The 23934-nt window shown below is 42.7% G+C and overlaps 1 protein-coding gene across 1 annotated transcript; it reads right to left on the bottom strand.

Moving 5' to 3' along the window:
• Positions 1 to 6265: 6265 nt before the first annotated feature.
• On the bottom strand, positions 6266 to 22078 carry iqcb1 (IQ motif containing B1). The gene is made up of 14 exons (XM_079264208.1): positions 21951 to 22078; positions 21709 to 21877; positions 20798 to 20915; positions 20650 to 20725; positions 15957 to 16056; positions 15716 to 15888; positions 15522 to 15631; positions 8548 to 8666; positions 8342 to 8408; positions 8198 to 8273; positions 7931 to 8091; positions 7047 to 7184; positions 6811 to 6967; positions 6266 to 6567 (listed from the first exon to the last, which is right to left on the bottom strand). Exons 1-14 carry the CDS (start codon positions 22057 to 22059, stop codon positions 6326 to 6328), a joined length of 1815 nt encoding a protein of 604 aa, XP_079120334.1. The 5' UTR covers positions 22060 to 22078; the 3' UTR covers positions 6266 to 6325.
• Between the last annotated feature and the right edge of the window lie 1856 nt (positions 22079 to 23934).

The raw sequence follows: 23934 nt of genomic DNA, 5'->3' as shown, positions 1-23934 counted from the left end.
CTCTGGTGGTCTGAACTTGTCCTGAGAGAAGATGGAGGAGGAGAAGCAAGAGGTCCTGTAGAACAGAAGAGGTGAAGTGAGAAATGAAAAGGATTGGAAATCTCCTCCCTCCTCACATTCCTCTGAACATTAACTCCCACAGCTTAAATCAAAACCTCAAAAAAGCTCAATAAAGTTGATTTAAACCTGAAAAAGGCCACCAATCTGAGACAAACTGGATCTAAAACGTCCGACACAGCTCCTCAGACCATCTACAGTATAAAATACAGTCAGAGAAGCAGGAGGAATCTCTGTGTGCTGGGGACAAGTCTGTATGCCAGACCATCATACAACAAACATGTCAGTTTCTAACATTTCCAGTCTCTGTGTAAAAAAAGCTTGACAGAAGTAGGAGCATGGCAATCTGAGATGAAAAAAATTAGTTAGAGCTATGTACAATTTTACAGATCAAGATGAAACTATGTGGCTTGTTCCCTGGCATTTCCACCTGAAGGATTTACTATCTACATCCCACAGCACATTTTATTAATGAAAGTGTTGTTACGAGGAGACAATGCACTCAGCTGCAGAGCAAAAACAGGAACAAAGCAGGTATCAAAGGTATGCAAGGTGAATGCATCAATATGGAGAGCTATACAAGGTTAAAGCTTCAGTATAGAGAGTTGTACAACGTTAAGATATGGGTATAGAGAGCGGTACAAGGTTAAATAATCATTACGAAAAGCCACATGAGGTTAACACATCTTTATACAGAGATATTCAAGGTTAACGCATCGGTATACAGAGGTATACGAGGTTAACGCATCGGTATACAGAGATATTCAAGGTTAACACATCGGTATACAGAGGTATAAGAGGTTAACACATCGGTATACAGAGGTATAAGAGGTTAACGCATCGGTATACAGAGGTATACGAGGTTAACGCATCGGTATACAGAGGTATAAGAGGTTAACGCATCGGTATACAGAGGTATAAGAGGTTAACGCATCGGTATACAGAGGTATACGAGGTTAACGCATCGGTATACAGAGGTATACGAGGTTAACGCATCGGTATACAGAGTTATAAGAGGTTAACGCATCGGTATACAGAGGTATAAGAGGTTAACGCATCGGTATACAGAGCTATTCAAGGTTAACGCATCGGTATACAGAGGTATACGAGGTTAACGCATCTTTATACAGAGCTATTCAAGGTTAACGCATCGGTATACAGAGGTATACGAGGTTAACACATCGGTATACAGAGGTATAAGAGGTTAACGCATCGGTATACAGAGGTATACGAGGTTAACGCATCGGTATACAGAGGTATAAGAGGTTAACGCATCGGTATACAGAGGTATACGAGGTTAACGCATCGGTATACAGAGGTATACGAGGTTAACGCATCGGTATACAGAGGTATACGAGGTTAACGCATCGGTATACAGAGGTATACGAGGTTAACGCATCGGTATACAGAGGTATAAGAGGTTAACGCATCGGTATACAGAGGTATAAGAGGTTAACGCATCGGTATACAGAGGTATACGAGGTTAACGCATCGGTATACAGAGGTATAAGAGGTTAACGCATCGGTATACAGAGGTATAAGAGGTTAACGCATCGGTATACAGAGGTATACGAGGTTAACGCATCGGTATACAGAGGTATAAGAGGTTAACGCATCGGTATACAGAGGTATAAGAGGTTAACACATCGGTATACAGAGGTATACGAGGTTAACGCATCTTTATACAGAGCTATTCAAGGTTAACGCATCAGTATACAGAGGTATACGAGGTTAACGCATCGGTATACAGAGGTATACGTGGTTAACGCATCGGTATACAGAGGTATACGAGGTTAACGCATCGGTATACAGAGGTATACGAGGTTAACGCATCGGTATACAGAGGTATACGAGGTTAACGCATCGGTATACAGAGGTATAAGAGGTTAACGCATCGGTATACAGAGGTATACGAGGTTAACGCATCGGTATACAGAGGTATAAGAGGTTAACGCATCGGTATACAGAGGTATACGAGGTTAACGCATCGGTATACAGAGGTATACGAGGTTAACGCATCGGTATACAGAGGTATAAGAGGTTAACACATCGGTATACAGAGGTATACGAGGTTAACGCATCTTTATACAGAGCTATTCAAGGTTAACGCATCAGTATACAGAGGTATACGAGGTTAACGCATCGGTATACAGAGGTATACGTGGTTAACGCATCGGTATACAGAGGTATACGAGGTTAACGCATCGGTATACAGAGGTATACGAGGTTAACGCATCGGTATACAGAGGTATACGAGGTTAACGCATCTTTATACAGAGCTATTCAAGGTTAACGCATCGGTATACAGAGGTATACGAGGTTAACGCATCGGTATACAGAGGTATACGAGGTTAACGCATCGGTATAGAGAGTTATAAGAGGTTAACGCATCAGTATACAGAGTTATAAGAGGTTAACGCATCAGTATACAGAGGTATACAAGGTTAACGCATCGGTATACAGAGGTATACGAGGTTAACGCATCAGTATACAGAGTTATAAGAGGTTAACGCATCGGTATACAGAGGTATAAGAGGTTAACGCATCGGTATACAGAGGTATAAGAGGTTAACACATCGGTATACAGAGGTATAAGAGGTTAACGCATCGGTATACAGAGGTATACGAGGTTAACGCATCGGTATACAGAGGTATAAGAGGTTAACGCATCGGTATACAGAGTTATAAGAGGTTAACGCATCGGTATACAGAGTTATAAGAGGTTAACGCATCGGTATACAGAGTTATAAGAAGTTAACGCATCGGTATACAGAGTTATAAGAGGTTAACGCATCGGTATACAGAGTTATTCAAGGTTAACGCATCGGTATACAGAGTTATAAGAGGTTAACGCATCGGTATACAGAGTTATAAGAGGTTAACGCATCGGTATACAGAGTTATAAGAGGTTAACGCATCGGTATACAGAGTTATAAGAGGTTAACGCATCGGTATACAGAGGTATAAGAGGTTAACGCATCGGTATACAGAGTTATAAGAGGTTAACGCATCGGTATACAGAGTTATAAGAGGTTAACGCATCGGTATACAGAGTTATAAGAGGTTAACGCATCGGTATACAGAGTTATAAGAGGTTAACGCATCGGTATACAGAGTTATAAGAGGTTAACGCATCGGTATACAGAGTTATAAGAGGTTAACGCATCGGTATACAGAGTTATAAGAGGTTAACGCATCGGTATACAGAGTTATAAGAGGTTAACGCATCGGTATACAGAGTTATAAGAGGTTAACGCATCGGTATACAGAGTTATAAGAGGTTAACGCATCGGTATACAGAGTTATAAGAGGTTAACGCATCGGTATACAGAGTTATAAGAGGTTAACGCATCGGTATACAGAGTTATAAGAGGTTAACGCATCGGTATACAGAGTTATAAGAGGTTAACACATCGGTATAGCGAGCCATATGAGGTTAAAGAATCAGTACAGAGAGTTTTACAAGGTTAATGCAACAGTAGCAATACAAGGTTAACATAGAAGTAGCTGTACGAGGTTAATGCAACGGTAGCCATAAGAGGCCAAATCTCAGGACTAAACAACAAACTAAGACTTAGATATTGTCTGAGTGAACAGGAGATGCAACAAAGTCCAGAATAAATGCTGTGAGGATGCTGACTGACAGGAAACCAATAACAGGATGTTTCTGTTGATTCTTCTCAGTATTTTTCTGACAGGTTGGTACAGTCACAAGTTGTTTTCATGACACGGCAGTTTGTTGAGGAAAGAAGCACCTGCTCAACTCCGTGTAAACGCAAGCATTTAGCCAACCAATTACATGACAGCACCTAAAGTTCAATCAGAATCAGGAAGAAAGGAGCTTAAAAGTTTTTGGTCTGAGTATTTACAGCGATTTTCGCTCACAACCAAATCCAGAAGGGCTTAAGAAGAGAAGATATCCAGCGAGAAGCAGCTGTTTGGACCAGATGTTAGAAAACCTGGTCTGACGAGACTCCATCTCAGCTGGGAACACCATGAAAGCATGGACCCATCCTGACTTGGACCAACGGTTCAGCTGCTGCTGGCATAATGATGGTGGGGGGAGGGTCTTAGTACCACAGTGGCATGGTTTAACACAAATGACAGTGAGATAACTCTGTTAGAAGTAAAATTGGAAAGTATTAAGACGTAGACTTTGTTATCCAGCACAGAAACAGAAAACAAGCCGAGGATTCAGAGTTTTAAGCAGAAACAGAGACGTAAAACTGCAACATCAGACCTCCTACCTGCTCGTCTCCAGCGCTGCTCTCCTACAGCTGTTTCCCTCCAACACACACATCACCCGCTGCTTGTGTAACATCTGCCCGGCCTCTGCTGGCCACAGGCTCTGATCCATAATCAATGAGTATGATCGATACTTTTCTCTGTGCTCGGCCCCATCTTTGACATGGCACATGTTAAGAGGACTGTTCCCTGTATGGATTCAACAGAGTTTAAATGCTGAACACAGAGGACATGTAGAGGAGGAGGGCACCCTCTGCTGGTTCATCAACAGTATCACAACAGGAATCAAACCTGTGGCTTCTTGCTGCAGCTTCCATCTCTGCAGAGTAAAACCTATTTACTGATGCTAACTACACAAAGGAAATATCGTCATATTTTCTCCTTTAAATTGTTAAAAATCAACTTTTTTCACTCTGTTATTGCACTTAAACTTTACTAACCATGCTGATGTTTAGCATTGTTTGGAGCTTTTAGCATGTAAACAAACTAGCGGTAGTTCCTGTGTGATATTTAGCATTGCTGCTCTACTAACATGTATACAAAGTGGTTCCTGAGTTATTTTTAGCATTCTTAGCATTTATTCAAAGTAGTTCTTCTGTGATGTTTAGCATTGTAAGCATTACTAGCATGTTTAAAAAGTAGTTTCTGGGTGATGTTTAGCATCATTAACATTGTTAGCATGTATAAAAAGTAGTTTCTAGGTGATGTTTAGCATCATTAGCATTGCTAGCATGTATTAAAAGTAGTACCTGGGTGATGTTTAGCATCATTAGCATTGTTAGCATGTATGAAAGTAGTTTCTAGGTGATGTTTAGCGTCATTAGCATTATTAGCATTAATAAAAAGTTGTTCCTTTGTGATGTTTGGCATCTGTTAACATTGCTAGCATATATAAAAAGTAGTTTCTGGGTGATGTTTAGCATCATTAACATTGTTAGCATGTATAAAAAGTAGTTTCTAGGTTATGTTTAGCGTCATTAGCATTATTAGCATTAATAAAAAGTTGTTCCTTGGTGATGTTTAGCGTCATTAGCATTATTAGCATTAATAAAAAGTTGTTCCTTGGTGATGTTTAGCATCATTAACATTGTTAGCATGTATAAAAAGTAGTTTCTAGGTGATGTTTAGCATAATTAGCATTATTAGCATATATAAAAAGTTGTTCCTTGGTGATGTTTAGCATCATTAGCATTGCTAGCATGTATAAAAAGTAGTTCCTGGGTGATGTTTAGCATCATTAGCATTGTTAGCATGTATAAAAGGAGTTTCTAGGTGATGTTTAGCATCATTAGCATTATTAGCATTAATAAAAAGTAGTTTCTGGGTGATGTTTAGCATCATTAGCATTGTTAGCATGTATTAAAAGTAGTTTGTTGGTGATGTTTAACATTGTTAGCACCTTCTCTTCTTCTAAAACCTGCCTGGTAACATCTGGAAGTGAGGAGAGCAGCTGCGAGAATGTCGTCCTGTTCTGGTCTGATGCAGAATTCCAGCTGATCTACTGGATTTCTGCTTCCATGATGCTCCAGATGTTTGTACTGGCGAAAGGTCTGCACTGCTGCAGACCAGTTCTCCTGTTCCACCATGCTGCTGTGGTGATGCAGGATGTGGTTCAGCATGGTGAAATCTGCAAGGTCTTCATTGTCCTACGTGCACAGAGATTCATAACGATTCTGCGTTTTAAAGAAGAAATTCCATGGGATTAATAGGACGAGTCTAGCGAATGTGGATAAATTCAGTCTTTATTCACATATTACTGAGATCCAACATTTTTAGAATCAGGGTTGCATTCAGGACTGAAGCAGAAGTAACTGAAGTGCAAGAAGACCTTGGCATCGTTGTCTCATGCTGTTATGAATGACAATGCGTTTACTGTCCTGTAGAAGGAAAACTGTCTTCGTAAGAGAGTTTATAGATCATGGAGATGTTTCCTGTCAGACATTCAGCTCACTCTGTGGGTGTTTAGACATCTGAAACATTCTATCTGATCCTGTTGACGTGTGTGGTGACAGGTTACTTCACGTTAAAGCTGCAGTCCGCCGGCTGCCCCACCTATGTACAGTCCTCCAAGTTCCGCCTCTAGCTCCTGCAGGTGGGCGGGGCCAGAGATGGCCGACTCCAGCTTTCCCAGTGTCCTCCACCAGGGCAGCCGTTTAGCCTGCAGCATGGTGTTGTGTGCATCACGTGCTCGGGAGGCAATGGACCCCGACGGGCTCAGGAAGGACTCTGCATCTGTTACCGTGGCAGCAGAGAGGGGCGGGGCATCTGTAGAAACATATTGATGACAAACAAAATGTGATAAAGATGTCCAAAGCAACTAAACAGTTCCTTTAAGGACCAACCCGAGGCCCCAGATGGTTGATTCAGCCAAGCATCGGGTGGGGGGGGGTGAGGTAGAAACGGTTCAGAAAGGGAAGAACGTTGCAGAAACCAGCTGAAATACATTTTACATACGTTTATAGAACAATAGATGTGCGTGAAGTTGGGTTCAGGATGCTAGTCTGATACCTCTCAGCAGCTCCAACTGTGTGTGCATGCAAGCTAGCAGTGCCTCTACCCGCTGCGCCTCCCTTCTCTGCTGCGCTCCTCTCTGAAGCTCCGCCTGCAGCAGCAGCTGCACCTCCTCATGGAGGGACGCACACTCCTCCGGAGACACACGGAGCGACTGCCGCACACACAAACACACACATCCATGATGCAGAGCGTCACACAGGTTCGCACGGTGAAACGAATCAGATCCTCACCCGATGCGAAGCGATGTACTCCTCCACCTGCTGTTTCAGCTCCACCCTCTGACTGTCTGTCAAACCCTCCTGTCCAATCCAGAGAGCAGCGGGGGGCGGAGCCCTGGCTGAGCGACGCTTCTCTAGGAAACGGCGTACCTAAGAGAGCAGAGGGTGTTCATACAGCTCGGTGTGTGCAGGGCAGGTGTCTCTGATCTGCACTACGTCCAATCGTCTCACACACAGGAAGCATGACACGCTTTTATCCTCAGAGCCTGAGAGCTGTTAGCATGGTTAGTATGGTTAGCATAGAAAGCATGGTTAAAAAGGAAAGCATGGTTAGCATGAAAAGCATGGTTAGCATGGCTAGTATAGGTAGCATGGCTAGTAATGAAAGCATGGTTACCATGGCTAGCATGGCTACTGTTGGTAGCATGGTTAGCATGGCTAGTATTGGTAGCATGGTTAGCATAGAAAGCATGGTTAGTATGAAGAGCATGGCTAGTATTGGTAACATGGTTAGCATGGAAAGCATTGTTAGCATGGTTTTGCATGGCTAGTATGGGTAGCATGGTTAACATGGAAAGCATGGTTAGCATGGGAAGCATTGTTAGCATGGTTAGTAGGGCTAGTATTGGTAGCATGGTTAGCATAGAAAGCATGGTTACCATGGCTAGCATGGCTAGTATTGGTAGCATGGTTAGCATGGAAAGCATGGTAACCATGGCTAGCATGGCTAGTATTGGTAGCGGAAAATCCTTTTTTTTTTTTGCATGAATCAGTTTTTTATTTGTGTTTACAATTTTATATCTTTATTTATCTTTACATTTTTCTTTTGCTTTATTTCACGCGTCATTGTTGTAATTATCCTGCGAGCGACCTACGACCCACCAACAGATACGCACCGCTGTCTGCAACGTCCTGGCCGCTTGCTGCTGAGTATGTGCCTCTCTCAGTGTGTGTTGCAGTGTGTTGTAGCGTCGTCTCTCTCTGAAGCCTCTCCAGGAGCTCTGGATGACCACTGCTGCTTGCCGCTCACACTCCTGCAGGTAGGACTGCACCTGCTCTGAACACACACACACACACACACACACACACACACACACACACACAGCTGCAGCCATCAGCTGCTTAAAGTCGCTGGAAGGTTCTGGTGATGGGAGGGTGATTACCTGGAGGAAGCAGCTGCAGCTGTCGTCTCTGCTTCAGGTGGAACGCCCTCCTCGCCTGCAGCCGCCTCACACACACCTACACACACATTACCAGCTTCATCTGGTCTGATCATCATCATCATCATCATCTCCGTTCTCATCTACCTGATACTTAAGCTCCTCCTCCCACAGCTGCGCCTCCCTATGCTCCTGCTCCTGCCTCCTTCGAGCCCTGACACACAGAGGAGTGTTAGGGTCAGAGGGAAGGAGGTAGAGGAGGATGAAGAGGTAGGGGAAGATAAACTGATCATTGTTTCCTATCCCAGCTGGTGCGTTGCCATGGAAACCATCAACAGAAACATGCAGATGACCTGTATCTCCTCTGCAGCACGCTGACGGCTCTGTTCAGGCTCTTTACTCGCCGTCGGGTCTGATACGACCTCCAGGCCGCCTGGACCACACAGGCCGCTCGCACGCGCTCAGTTCCTACCTACACACACAGAAACAGCACAATGAGGATATATATTTCCATCCATCCATTTATACATCTATACATCCATCCATCCATCCATTAATACATCTATACATCCATCCATCCATTTATATATCCATCCATCCATCCATCTATACATCATTCATCCATCCATACATTCATCCATCCATCCACCCATCCATCCATCTATACATCCATCTATACATCCATCCATCCATCCATCTATACATCCATCTATACATCCATCCATCCATCCATCTATACATCCATCCATACATCCATCCACCCATCCATCCATCCATCTATACATCCATCCATCCATTTATACATCCATCCATCCATCCATCCACCCATCCATCCATCCATCTATACATCCATCCATCTATCCATCCATCTATACATCCATCCATCCATCCATCCATCCATCTATACATCCATCCATCCATCCATCCATCTATACATCATTCATCCATCTATACATCCATCCATCCATTTATACATCCATCTATACATCCATCCATCCATCCATCTATACATCCATCTATCCATCCATCTATACATCCATCTATACATCCATCCATCTATACATCCATCTATACATCATCCATCCATCCACCCATCCATCCATCCATCTATACATCCATCCATCCATTTATACATCCATCTATACATCCATCCATCTATACATCCATCCACCCATCCATCCATCCATCTATACATCCATCTATACATCCATCCACCCATCTATACATCCATCCATCCACCCATACATCCATCTATTCATCCATCCATCCATCCATCTATCCATCCACCCATCTATACATCCATCTATTCATCCATCCATCCATCTATACATCCATCCATCCATCTATCCATTCATCCATCTATACATCCATCCATCTATACATCCATTTATACATCTATACATCCATCTATACATCCATTTATCCATCCATCCATCCATTTATACATCCATCCATCCATCTATACATCCATACATCCATCCATCCATTTATACATCCATCTATACATCCATCCATCCATCCATCTATACATCATTCATCCATCCATACATTCATCCATCTATCCATCCATCCATCTATCATCCATCCACCCATCCATCCATCTATACATCCATCCATCCATTTATGCATCTATCTATACATCCATCTATACATCATTCATCCATCCATACAGTCATCCATCTATCCATCCATCCACCCATCCATCTATACATCCATCCATCCATTTATACATCCATCCATCCATCCATCCATCCATCTATACATCCATCTATACATCCATCCATCCATTTATACATCCATCCATCCATCCATCTATACATCCATCTATACATCCATCCATCCATCCATCTATACATCCATCTATCCATCCATCCACCCATCCATCCATCCATCTATACATCCATCCATCCACCCATACATCCATCTATTCATCCATCCATCCATCCATCTATCCATCCACCCATCTATACATCCATCTATTCATCCATCCATCCATCTATACATCCATCCATCCATCTATCCATTCATCCATCTATACATCCATCCATCTATACATCCATTTATACATCTATACATCCATCTATACATCCATTTATCCATCCATCCATCCATTTATACATCCATCCATCCATCTATACATCCATACATCCATCCATCCATTTATACATCCATCTATACATCCATCCATCCATCCATCTATACATCATTCATCCATCCATACATTCATCCATCTATCCATCCATCCATCTATCATCCATCCACCCATCCATCCATCCATCCATCTATACATCCATCCATCCATTTATGCATCTATCTATACATCCATCTATACATCATTCATCCATCCATACAGTCATCCATCTATCCATCCATCCACCCATCCATCTATACATCCATCCATCCATTTATACATCCATCCATCCATCTATACATCCATCTATACATCCATCCATCTATACATCCATCTATACATCCATCCATCCATTTATACATCCATCCATCCATCCATCTATACATCCATCCATCCATCTATACATCCATCTATCCATCCATCCACCCATCCATCCATCCATCTATACATCCATCCATCCACCCATACATCCATCTATTCATCCATCCATCCATCCATCTATCCATCCACCCATCTATACATCCATCTATTCATCCATCCATCCATCTATCCATTCATCCATCTATACATCCATTTATACATCTGTACATCCATCTATACATCCATTTATCCATCCATCCATCCATTTATACATCCATCCATCCATCTATACATCCATCAATCCACCTATACATCCATCCATTTATACATCTATACATCCATCCTTTTATACCTCCATCTATACATCCATCCATCATCTATACATCCATCCATTTATACCTCCATCTATACATCCATCCATCCATCTATACATCATTCATCCATCCATACATTCATCCATCTATACATCCATTCATCCATCCATCCATCGATACATCCATCCATCATTCATTCATTTATACATCCATCCATCCATCCATACATCCATCTTTCCATCTATCCATCCATCTATACATCCATTTATACATCTATACATCCATCTATACATCCATTTATCCATCCATCCATCCATTTATACATCCATCCATCCATCTATACATCATTCATCCATCCATACATTCATCCATCTATACATCCATTCATCCATCCATCCATCCATCCATCGATACATCCATCCATCCATCTATACATCATTCATCCATCCATACATTCATCCATCTATACATCCATTCATCCATCCATCCATTAATACATCTATACATCCATCCATCCATTTATATAGCCATCCATCCATCCATCTATACATCATTCATCCATCCATACATTCATCCATCCATCCACCCATCCATCCATCTATACATCCATCTATACATCCATCCATCCATCCATCTATACATCCATCTATACATCCATCCATCCATCCATCTATACATCCATCCATACATCCATCCACCCATCCATCCATCCATCTATACATCCATCCATCCATTTATACATCCATCCATCCATCCATCCACCCATCCATCCATCCATCTATACATCCATCCATCTATACATCCATCTATACATCCATCCATCCATCCATCCATCCATCTATACATCCATCCATCCATCCATCCATCTATACATCATTCATCCATCTATACATCCATCCATCCATTTATACATCCATCTATACATCCATCCATCCATCCATCTATACATCCATCTATCCATCCATCTATACATCCATCTATACATCCATCCATCTATACATCCATCTATACATCATCCATCCATCCACCCATCCATCCATCCATCTATACATCCATCCATCCATTTATACATCCATCTATACATCCATCCATCTATACATCCATCCACCCATCCATCCATCCATCTATACATCCATCTATACATCCATCCACCCATCTATACATCCATCCATCCACCCATACATCCATCTATTCATCCATCCATCCATCCATCTATCCATCCACCCATCTATACATCCATCTATTCATCCATCCATCCATCTATACATCCATCCATCCATCCATTCATCCATCTATACATCCATCCATCTATACATCCATTTATACATCTATACATCCATCTATACATCCATTTATCCATCCATCCATCCATTTATACATCCATCCATCCATCTATACATCCATACATCCATCCATCCATTTATACATCCATCTATACATCCATCCATCCATCCATCTATACATCATTCATCCATCCATACATTCATCCATCTATCCATCCATCCATCTATCATCCATCCACCCATCCATCCATCTATACATCCATCCATCCATTTATGCATCTATCTATACATCCATCTATACATCATTCATCCATCCATACAGTCATCCATCTATCCATCCATCCACCCATCCATCTATACATCCATCCATCCATTTATACATCCATCCATCCATCCATCTATACATCCATCTATACATCCATCCATCCATTTATACATCCATCCATCCATCCATCTATACATCCATCTATACATCCATCCATCCATCCATCTATACATCCATCTATCCATCCATCCACCCATCCATCCACCCATCCATCCATCCATCTATACATCCATCCATCCACCCATACATCCATCTATTCATCCATCCATCCATCCATCTATCCATCCACCCATCTATACATCCATCTATTCATCCATCCATCCATCTATACATCCATCCATCCTTCTATCCATTCATCCATCTATACATCCATCCATCTATACATCCATCCATCTATACATCCATTTATACATCCATCTATACATCCATTTATCCATCCATCCATCCATTTATACATCCATCCATCCATCTATACATCCATACATCCATCCATCCATTTATACATCCATCTATACATCCATCCATCCATCCATCTATACATCATTCATCCATCCATACATTCATCCATCTATCCATCCATCCATCTATCATCCATCCACCCATCCATCCATCCATCCATCTATACATCCATCCATCCATTTATGCATCTATCTATACATCCATCTATACATCATTCATCCATCCATACAGTCATCCATCTATCCATCCATCCACCCATCCATCTATACATCCATCCATCCATTTATACATCCATCCATCCATCTATACATCCATCTATACATCCATCCATCTATACATCCATCTATACATCCATCCATCCATTTATACATCCATCCATCCATCCATCTATACATCCATCCATCCATCCATCTATACATCCATCTATCCATCCATCCACCCATCCATCCATCCATCTATACATCCATCCATCCACCCATACATCCATCTATTCATCCATCCATCCATCCATCCACCCATCTATACATCCATCTATTCATCCATCCATCCATCTATCCATTCATCCATCTATACATCCATTTATACATCTGTACATCCATCTATACATCCATTTATCCATCCATCCATCCATTTATACATCCATCCATCCATCTATACATCCATCAATCCACCTATACATCCATCCATTTATACATCTATACATCCATCCTTTTATACCTCCATCTATACATCCATCCATCATCTATACATCCATCCATTTATACCTCCATCTATACATCCATCCATCCATCTATACATCATTCATCCATCCATACATTCATCCATCTATACATCCATTCATCCATCCATCCATCGATACATCCATCCATCATTCATTCATTTATACATCCATCCATCCATCCATACATCCATCTTTCCATCTATCCATCCATCTATACATCCATTTATACATCTATACATCCATCTATACATCCATTTATCCATCCATCCATCCATTTATACATCCATCCATCCATCTATACATCATTCATCCATCCATACATTCATCCATCTATACATCCATTCATCCATCCATCCATCCATCCATCGATACATCCATCCATCCATCTATACATCATTCATCCATCCATACATTCATCCATCTATACATCCATTCATCCATCCATCCATCGATACATCCATCCATCATTCATTCATTTATACATCCATCCATCCATCCATACATCCATCTTTCCATCTATCCATCCATCCATCTATACATCATTCATCCATCCATACATTCATCCATCTATACATCCATTCATCCATCCATCCATCCATCCATCGATACATCCATCCATCCATCTATACATCATTCATCCATCCATACATTCATCCATCTATACATCCATTCATCCATCCATCCATCCATCCATCGATACATCCATCCATCATTCATTCATTTATATATACAGCCATCCATACATCCATCTTTCCATCTATCCATCCATCCATCTATACATCCATCCATCGATGCATCCATCCATCCATCTATCCATCCATCCATCTATACATCCATCCATCCATCCATACATCTTTCCATCTATCCATCCATCCATCTATACATCCATCCATCGATGCATCCATCCATCCATCTATCCATCCATCCATCTATACATCCATCCATCTATACATCCATCCATACATCCATCTTTCCATCTATCCATCCATCCATCTATACATCCATCCATCTATCCATCCATCCATCTATACATCCATCCATCTATACATCCATCCATCCATCCATCTTTCCATCTATCCATCCATCCATCTATACATCCATCCATCGATGCATCCATCCATCCATCTATCCATCCATCCATCTATACATCCATCCATACATACATACATCTTTCCATCTATCCATCCATCCATCTATACATCCATCCATCTATACATCCATTCATTCATTTATACATCCATCTATCCTTCATCCATCCATCTGTACATCCATCAGCCCATCCATCCATCCATCTCATCTGGCTCCTCTGGATGTGGAGGAGCAACAGTTCCTGGATGACGGAGCATCTGTCTCAGGGAGAGTCCAGACAGCCTGAGGACGAAACTTTTTTCATCCTTTTGCATTCATGATCTGGTTCTACCCTCTGTCCTGCATGTTTTAGACGTGTTCCTCCTCCACAACACCCGAGTCTGATGATTAAACTTTCTCATCAAGTTCTTTGTTTATTCAGGTGTGTTAAAGTAGGGTTACGTACAAAACATGCATGGCCGGGGGGTCCTGAAGACCTGGACCCGGAAACACTGAGCTGTATCTAGCTGGAACCGCTCAACCTTGCTCAGGCTCCTTCACGACCAGAAGTGTGACCAGACCAGCAGATTAACAACAACCATGAAGATAATAAAACAACTCTGACAGAACTTTTCTGGGAACACTAGAGTCCAGACACGTGCTGACCTCGGATTGGATCCTCATGACCGCCCCTGATTGGATGAGTGAAATCAGCTGATCCACATCCTGATCAAAGCCCCGCCCCCTCCAGTCTTTGTCCAGCAGGCTGTCCAGACCTGCAGCGACATAGTGATACCGCTAAACTTCTTGGTCAAGCTGAATGTCTCACCTGCTGCAGGTCAACATGTGTGAACTCTGACCTTTGAAGCTGAGGAAGAGGGGCTGGAGACGGGGCCCCAGCTGACTGGCCATGACGAGCATCAGTCTGATGGAGGCCACGCCCACGGCAGAGTTGGAGCTGAAAGCTAACTGGCCGATTGTGTCGTTGAGCAGCAGCAGGACGGAGTCGTCAGTCAGGCTGGAGAGGAAGGTCCTGGAAGCGAGAATAACCATCATGTATCTGTTACGGAAAAAAATGGAGGACACCAAATCATGCGGGACCTGCTGGCGGTGCAGGTCTGAATCCACATCTGGACGCAGCGCAGGGACACAGTGGCGTCCTCACATATCTGGATGTGCTCATAGTGGACAGAGTTGAGGACTGCGAAGACACAGCAACATGAGGGAAGCTGTTAGTGTAAGTAAGAAGTAATAATGCTGGTTTGGTAGATGGAGTCCTTCAGGAGGGATTATAGTGGCTGTGAACAATAATACAGAATTGTAGTCCTACACACTTTTCTGCAGCTTCCCACCTGCCGCCGCCCACCCAAAACCCCATTCCGACCTTATACAACTTCCCAGCAGTAAGAATTAAACAACACAAAAACACTTCTGGGGTTAATCGTGAAAACCTCATAAAAATAAAAACAATGGATCTAATAAAATCTGAAAATAAGACAATAAAGTGTGGCCTACTGAATATCAGATCCCTCCCAAATAAGTCTTTATTAGTCAATGACTTGATAGGTGATCACCACATTGATTTATTCTGTCTTACGGAAACCTGGTTACAGCAAGAGGATTATGTTAGTATTAATGAAGCTACGCCAGCTAACTAGTTAAACTTTCACATTCCTAGAACTACAGGCAGAGGAGGAGGTGTTGCAGCTATTTTTCAGTCAGAATTTTTTAATTAATCCTAAGCTCAAAACTAACTATAAATCCTTTGAATTCCTGACATTAAATTTATCTCATCCAAAATGGAATTGAGAGAAACCGCTCCTTTTAGCATTAGTGTATCGCCCACCTGGACCTTACTCCGAGTTTCTGACAGAATTCTCTGATCTCTTGTCTGAGTTAGTGCTGACTACTGATGAGGTCATTGTACTAGGTGATTTTAATATTCATGTTGACCATGAAAATGATAGTTTAAACATTTCCTTTAGCTCTATTCTAAACTCAATTGGGTTTTCACAAAATGTCAATGGAGCCACTCACTCTCATGGTCATACTCTTGATCTTGTTCTAACATCTGGTATTGAGACTGATAAGCTCAAAGTATTTCCTCAAAACCCTGTCTTGTCCGATCACTTCTTATTAACCTTTGAATTCACTTTATTTGATTACTCACTGACCAAAAATAAATTCTACTATAGTAGATGTTTATCAGACAATATTATTACAAAATTTAAACAATCAATTGAATCAATTTTTTCCCCTCTACCATGTGTTAGCATGACTGAGAGTCCCCCTTTAAGCCTTACTCCTGCTCAGATTGATCAACATGCTGATACTATAACAGCTTCAATGCGTACAACCTTGGATAATGTTGCTCCCCTAAAGAAGAAGAAATTAGGTAAGATTATGAAGGCTCCCTGGTTTAATTCCCAGCTTCGAGCTCTAAAACAGGCATCAAGGCGTTTGGAAAACAGATGGCGTTCATCAGGACTAGAGGAGTCTCACTTAACCTGGAAAGAAAGTTTAATTGTATACAAAAAAGCCTTACGTACGGCAAGAACAGCTTATTATTCATCATTGATAGAGGAAAACAAAAACAACCCTGGGTTTCTTTTCAGCACTGTAGCTAGGCTTACTAGGAGCCGGAGCGCTGTGGAGCCATGTATTCCTTTCTCACTTAGCTGGGATGATTTCATGTATTTTTTCAGGAATAAAATTGACACTATTAGAGATCAAATCCACAATATTCTTCCTTCTACCTATAATGTTGAGCCTGTTGTGGTCTCCGAAGCATCCTTAGAACCAGGATCTGACTTGTGTCTAAATAGTTTCTGTCCTGTCCAACCCTCTGAATTAACTAAAATAATAGCTTCATCTAAACCATCCACCTGTATCTTAGACCCTCTCCCAACGAGCCTCTTTAAGGACATTTTCCCTTTAATTAATACATCACTACTAAATCTTATCAATATGTCTTTAGTGACAGGATATGTACCACAATCATTTAAAACTGCTGTAATCAAGCCTTTACTTAAAAAGCAATCTCTGGATCCAGAGGTGATAGCAAATTATAGACCTATATCTAACCTCCCGTTTATGTCCAAAATTCTGGAGAAAATAGTTTCAGCTCAGCTACATGCCCACCTGAGCAGAAATAATTTATGTGAGGAGTTTCAGTCAGGATTTAGAGCTCATCATAGCACTGAGACAGCATTGGTGAAAGTTACTAATGACCTTCTTATGGCCTCAGACAAAGGACTTGTGTCCGTACTTATCTTGCTTGATCTTAGTGCTGCATTTGATACAGTCGATCATAACATTCTGTTACAGAGACTAGAACAGATGATTGGAATTACAGGTACAGCGTTAAGCTGGTTTAAATCATATTTATCTGATAGACTTCAGTTCGTTCATGTAAATGACAAGTCCTCCTCCCAAACTACAGTAAGTCATGGAGTTCCTCAAGGTTCTGTACTTGGACCAATACTCTTCACGCTATATATGCTCCCTTTAGGCAAAATTATTAGACAGCATGGAATAAACTTTCATTGTTATGCAGATGATACTCAGATATACTTATCCTTTAAACCAGATGAAACAAATCAGCCCGATAGGCTACAAAATTGTCTCATAGACATAAAGACTTGGATGTCTAGAAATTTTCTCCTCTTAAACTCAGATAAGACTGAAGTAATTCTCGTTGGATCTGGAAAAACTCAGAGCTAAATTTTCCAGTTTTGTAATGAACCTGGATGGCATTACTTTAGCTTCCAGTGCTACAGTGAGAAACCTTGGAGTAATATTTGACCCTGACCTGTCCTTTGGCCACATATTAAGCAGGTTACTAAAACAGCCTTCTTTCATTTACGTAATATAGCCAAAATTAGGGACATTCTGTCTCAGAGTGATGCAGAAAAACTGGTTCACGCTTTTGTTACTTCGAGACTAGATTACTGTAACTCTCTATTACTGGGCTGTCCTAAATATGCCCTGAAAAGCCTTCAGCTGATCCAGAATTCTGCAGCCAGAGTCCTGACCAGAACCAGCAGGAGAGATCATATTTCTCCAGTTTTAGCCTCTCTTCATTGGCTGCCTGTTGAATCTAGAATAGAATTTAAAATCCTTCTCCTTACATATAAAGCCCTCCACAACCAGGCACCACTATATATCAAAGACCTCATAGTTCCTTATATACCAAGTAGAGTACTTCGTTCGCAGACTGCAGGCTTACTTGTGGTTCCTAGAGTCTCAAAGAGCCGAGCAGGAGGCAGAGCCTTTGGTTATCAGGCCCCTCTCTTATGGAATAAGCTCCCAGTTAGTGTTAGGGAAGCAGACACCCCCCCCACCTTTAAGACTAGGCTGAAGACTTATCTTTCTGATAAGTCCTATAGCTAGGGATGGTTAGCATCCCTTAGTTATGCTGCTATAGGTTTAGACTGCTGAGGGACATTTCCTGACACACTGAGCTTCTTTCTTTTTCTCTTTATCTCTTTCTTTTACCCCCCCCCCCCCATAACAGTGTTGCATCATTAACATGTATGTCTCCTGTCTCAGCAGGTCTCCCTGGCCGGGAGTAGCAGTTCCTGTTGTCTGTTGTCTTTCTGTCCTCTTCCCCCCACACAGCAGAGGCAGATGGCTGCCTGTCCTGAGCCGGGTTCTGCCGGAGGTTTCCTTCCTGTTAAAAGGGAGTTTTTTCCTTCCCACTGTCGCCAGTGTGCTTGCTCAGGATGGGAGATTGAGTTGGACTCAACTCAATCTGTTGGTTTCCTTATATAGGCTGTTATGAATTGGCTTTCATTATGTTTTCCCCTCTGTCTGTAAAGCGTCTTGAGATGGCATTGCCGTGATTTGACGCTATATAAATAAAGTTGAATTGAATTGAATTAATACATGTAAACACTCTTACGTTTACATCAGAGAAACCATGTTTACAAAAACAAATACTTTTATTTGTGTTTCTTTTACATGTAAATGTTGTTTCTACGGTGTAAACAAACATTTTTCACTCCATGCAATGTTTTGCACTTCCCATCCACCGTAAAAGATAAAATTAGTAGCAGACCCAGTCATGTTTCTGGATATCAATCAGTAAGTTAATTTGTATATTTGTGTTTAATTGTATAATAAATATTTGTAATGTGTAGTATATATCTGTAAATGTGTAATAAATACATATAAATGTATATAGAAGTAAATGTGTATGAATGTGTAAGAAATGTGTGTAATGTATAATAGACATTTTTAGTGTGTAAATGAGTAATAGGTCAATGTAAATGTGTAATAAATTTTTGTGAATGTGTGATAAATGTATGTAATTAATGTGTATAAATAAGTAATAAATGAGTGTGAAAGTATAATAAATGTGTGTAATGTGTTATAAATCTGTGTGGATGTGTAATTTGTGTAAATGTGGAATAAACGTGTAAATTTGTAATACATTTGGGAGTGACTAATAAATGTTGTAGTATGTAATAATGTTATAAATGGTGTAATGTGTAATAAATGTGTGTGATAAGGGTTCATAAATGTTGTAAAGTGTAATAAATATGTATGAATGTCATAAACGTTGTAATGTGTAATAAATGCGTATAAATGTGTAATAAATGTTGTAAAGTGTAATAAATGTGTATGAATGTGTCATAAACTTTGTAAAGTGTAATAAATGTGTATGACTGTGTAATAAATGTTGTAAAGTGTAATAAATGTGAATGAATGTGTAATAAATGGTATGAATGTGTAATAAATGTTGTAATGTGTAATAAATGTGTAATAAATTTGAGTAAATGCATAAACTCACCCTGAGGGGTGAGCTGAGTGTGAGCAGACAGCAGACAGCTGATTGCATCCATCATCGTCTTGAGGAGAGAAACGCACTGAGAGACAGAAGAGTTACATCGCCTGTTAGTCTGCAGCTATAGAAACATGGACGGGACACTGCTGCTCACCTCTGCTCGGCTCATCAGCTGACTGGCCAGTGACAGTAGAGAGTCCATGACGGACGGCAGGAACAGGCTGAGGAAGGCCTCCGACTGGCCGCGGACGTCCACCCCAACACAGCAGGAACTGTAGACAGAACACGGTTGTTGGATGTGGTTCTTCCTCATTCTAGAAGGTTCCAGTTTCTTCACTGATTACTGGTCGGCTGTCCACACTGTTACCTTCCATCTGGTTTAACTGGTCCCTACACTGCCCCCTACTGGTCGGCTGTCCATATTGTTACCTTACATCTGGTTTAAACTGGTCCCTACACTGCCCCCTACTGTTCGGCTGTCCATATTGTTACCTTACATCTGGTTTAAACTGGTCCCTACACTGCCCCCTACTGGTCGGCTGTCCACAGCGTTACTTCTAATAAAGACAAAATAGCCACGCCAGCGTTATCAAATCCATCTCACATGATTAAAAGTGAGAATATTCGCTCGTTCTTCGTCCATGTTGTTATAAAAACGTTCTATCCTGTAACAGTCGTGGTTACAGCATGGAAGTTAAAAAGCGACTCTCGTCACTGCTTCTCCAGACTGTAGGATGATATTAAGTCTCCTACCTGAACGGTGTTGCCCTGCGATAATAGACAGTGAAACACAGTTTTTACAAACAGGTAATGAAAAAATGAGTCTGAAAATTAAACTTGCACATGGCTGCTTTTCTATTTAAACTCACATTAAAATTAAACATGTTGTAAAGTGATGTAAAAGGCAGCGCTGTGCATCATGCAGCTCTGCTTCCCGAAAGGATAGCCCCCCCACTCCAACCCCACATTTTACTGCCGACCGGTTAGCAGAGCAGTCAAGATACTAGTTAATGTGATTAGTGATTCATACTAGTCTAAACGACCAAACCAGTGTGTCAGGTGTACCTGGTGAGGTGGGCGAGGTTGGTGGCGGCGCTCCAGTGTCCCTGCAGCCTGCTGGCAGGCAGAGACAGCAGGGGGACACACTGACTCAGGACGCCGCTGTCATACAGCTGAGACTTGACTCGAGTCAACGCACCGCCATCCAGCTGCACGGACGCCGAGTTCAGAACCGCTGAGAGAAAAAATAGAAGGACATCCTGACCTCTGGAAGTCACTGTCGTTCTCACAGACAGCAGCAGACTCACCGTGTAAACCATGGCTCAGGAGGACCATCTTCTGACCCGGGTTCAGGTCTGCATCCTCCAACTTCTGCTTCAGTTCTGATATCAGAGCTCCCGCCTCCTCCTTCATCATCTGGATCCACAGGTACGAACCTGAAACCACCACAGGTACGAACCTGAAAGCACCACAGGTACGAACCTGAAAGCACCACAGGTACGCGCCTGAAACCACCACAGGTACGAACCTGAAAGCACCACAGGTATGCGCCTGAAACCACCACAGGTACGCACCTGAAACCACCACAGGTACGAACCTGAAAGCACCACAGGTACGCACCTGAAAGCACCACAGGTACGAACCTGAAAGCACCACAGGTACGCACCTGAAAGCACCACAGGTACGCACCTGAAAGCACCACAGGAACGCGCCTGAAAGCACCACAGGTACGCGCCTGAAAGCACCACAGGTACGAACCTGAAAGCACCACAGGTACGCACCTGAAACCAGCACAGGTACGAACATGAAAGCACCACAGGTACGCGCCTGAAACCACCACAGGTACGAACCTGAAAGCACCACAGGTACGCACCTGAAACCACCACAGGTACGAACCTGAAAGCACCACAGGTACGCACCTGAAAGCACCACAGGTACGTGCCTGAAAGCACCACAGGTACGAACCTGAAAGCACCACAGGTACACGCCTGAAACCACCACAGGTACGCGCCTGAAACCACCACAGGTACGAACCTGAAAGCACCACAGGTACGAACCTGAAAGCACCACAGGTACGCGCCTGAAACCACCACAGGTACGAACCTGAAAGCACCACAGGTACGCACCTGAAAGCACCACAGGTACGAACCTGAAAGCACCACAGGTACGCACCTGAAAGCACCACAGGTACGCACCTGAAAGCACCACAGGTACGCGCCTGAAAGCACCACAGGTACGCGCCTGAAAGCACCACAGGTACGAACCTGAAAGCACCACAGGTACGCACCTGAAACCACCACAGGTACGAACATGAAAGCACCACAGGTACGCGCCTGAAACCACCACAGGTACGCACCTGAAACCACCACAGGTACGAACCTGAAAGCACCACAGGTACGCACCTGAAAGCACCACAGGTACGCGCCTGAAAGCACCACAGGTACGCGCCTGAAAGCACCACAGGTACGAACCTGAAAGCACCACAGGTACACGCCTGAAAGCACCACAGGTACACGCCTGAAACCACCACAGGTACGCGCCTGAAACCACCACAGGTACGAACCTGAAAGCACCACAGGAACGCACCTGAAAGCACCACAGGTACGAACCTGAAACCACCACAGGTACGCGCCTGAAACCACCACAGGTACGCGCCTGAAAGCACCACAGGTACGCGCCTGAAAGCACCACAGGTACGCGCCTGAAAGCACCACAGGTACGCGCCTGAAACCACCACAGGTACGCGCCTGAAACCACCACAGGTACGCGCCTGAAAGCACCACAGGTACGCGCCTGAAACCACCACAGGTACGCGCCTGAAACCACCACAGGTACGCGCCTGAAACCACCACAGGTACGCGCCTGAAACCACCACAGGTACGAACCTGAAAGCACCACAGGTACGCGCCTGAAACCACCACAGGTACGCGCCTGAAACCACCACAGGTACGAACCTGAAACCACCACAGGTACGCACCTGAAAGCACCACAGGTACGAACCTGAAACCACCACAGGTACGCACCTGAAAGCACCACAGGTACGAACCTGAAAGCACCACAGGTACGAACCTGAAACCACCACAGGTACGAGCCTGAAAGCACCACAGGTACGCGCCTGAAAGCACCACAGGTACGCGCCTGAAAGCACCACAGGTACGCGCCTGAAAGCACCACAGGTACGCGCCTGAAAGCACCACAGGTACGCGCCTGAAAGCACCACAGGTACGCGCCTGAAAGCACCACAGGTACGCGCCTGAAAGCACCACAGGTACGCGCCTGAAACCACCAAAG

The sequence above is a fragment of the Telmatherina bonti genome, assembly GCF_933228915.1.
Source record: "Telmatherina bonti genome assembly, chromosome: 24".
In the NCBI taxonomy this organism is placed as follows: domain Eukaryota; kingdom Metazoa; phylum Chordata; class Actinopteri; order Atheriniformes; family Telmatherinidae; genus Telmatherina; species Telmatherina bonti.
The sequence above is the reverse complement of the archived record's forward strand: the minus strand, read 5'-3'. Positions and strand labels throughout refer to the sequence as shown.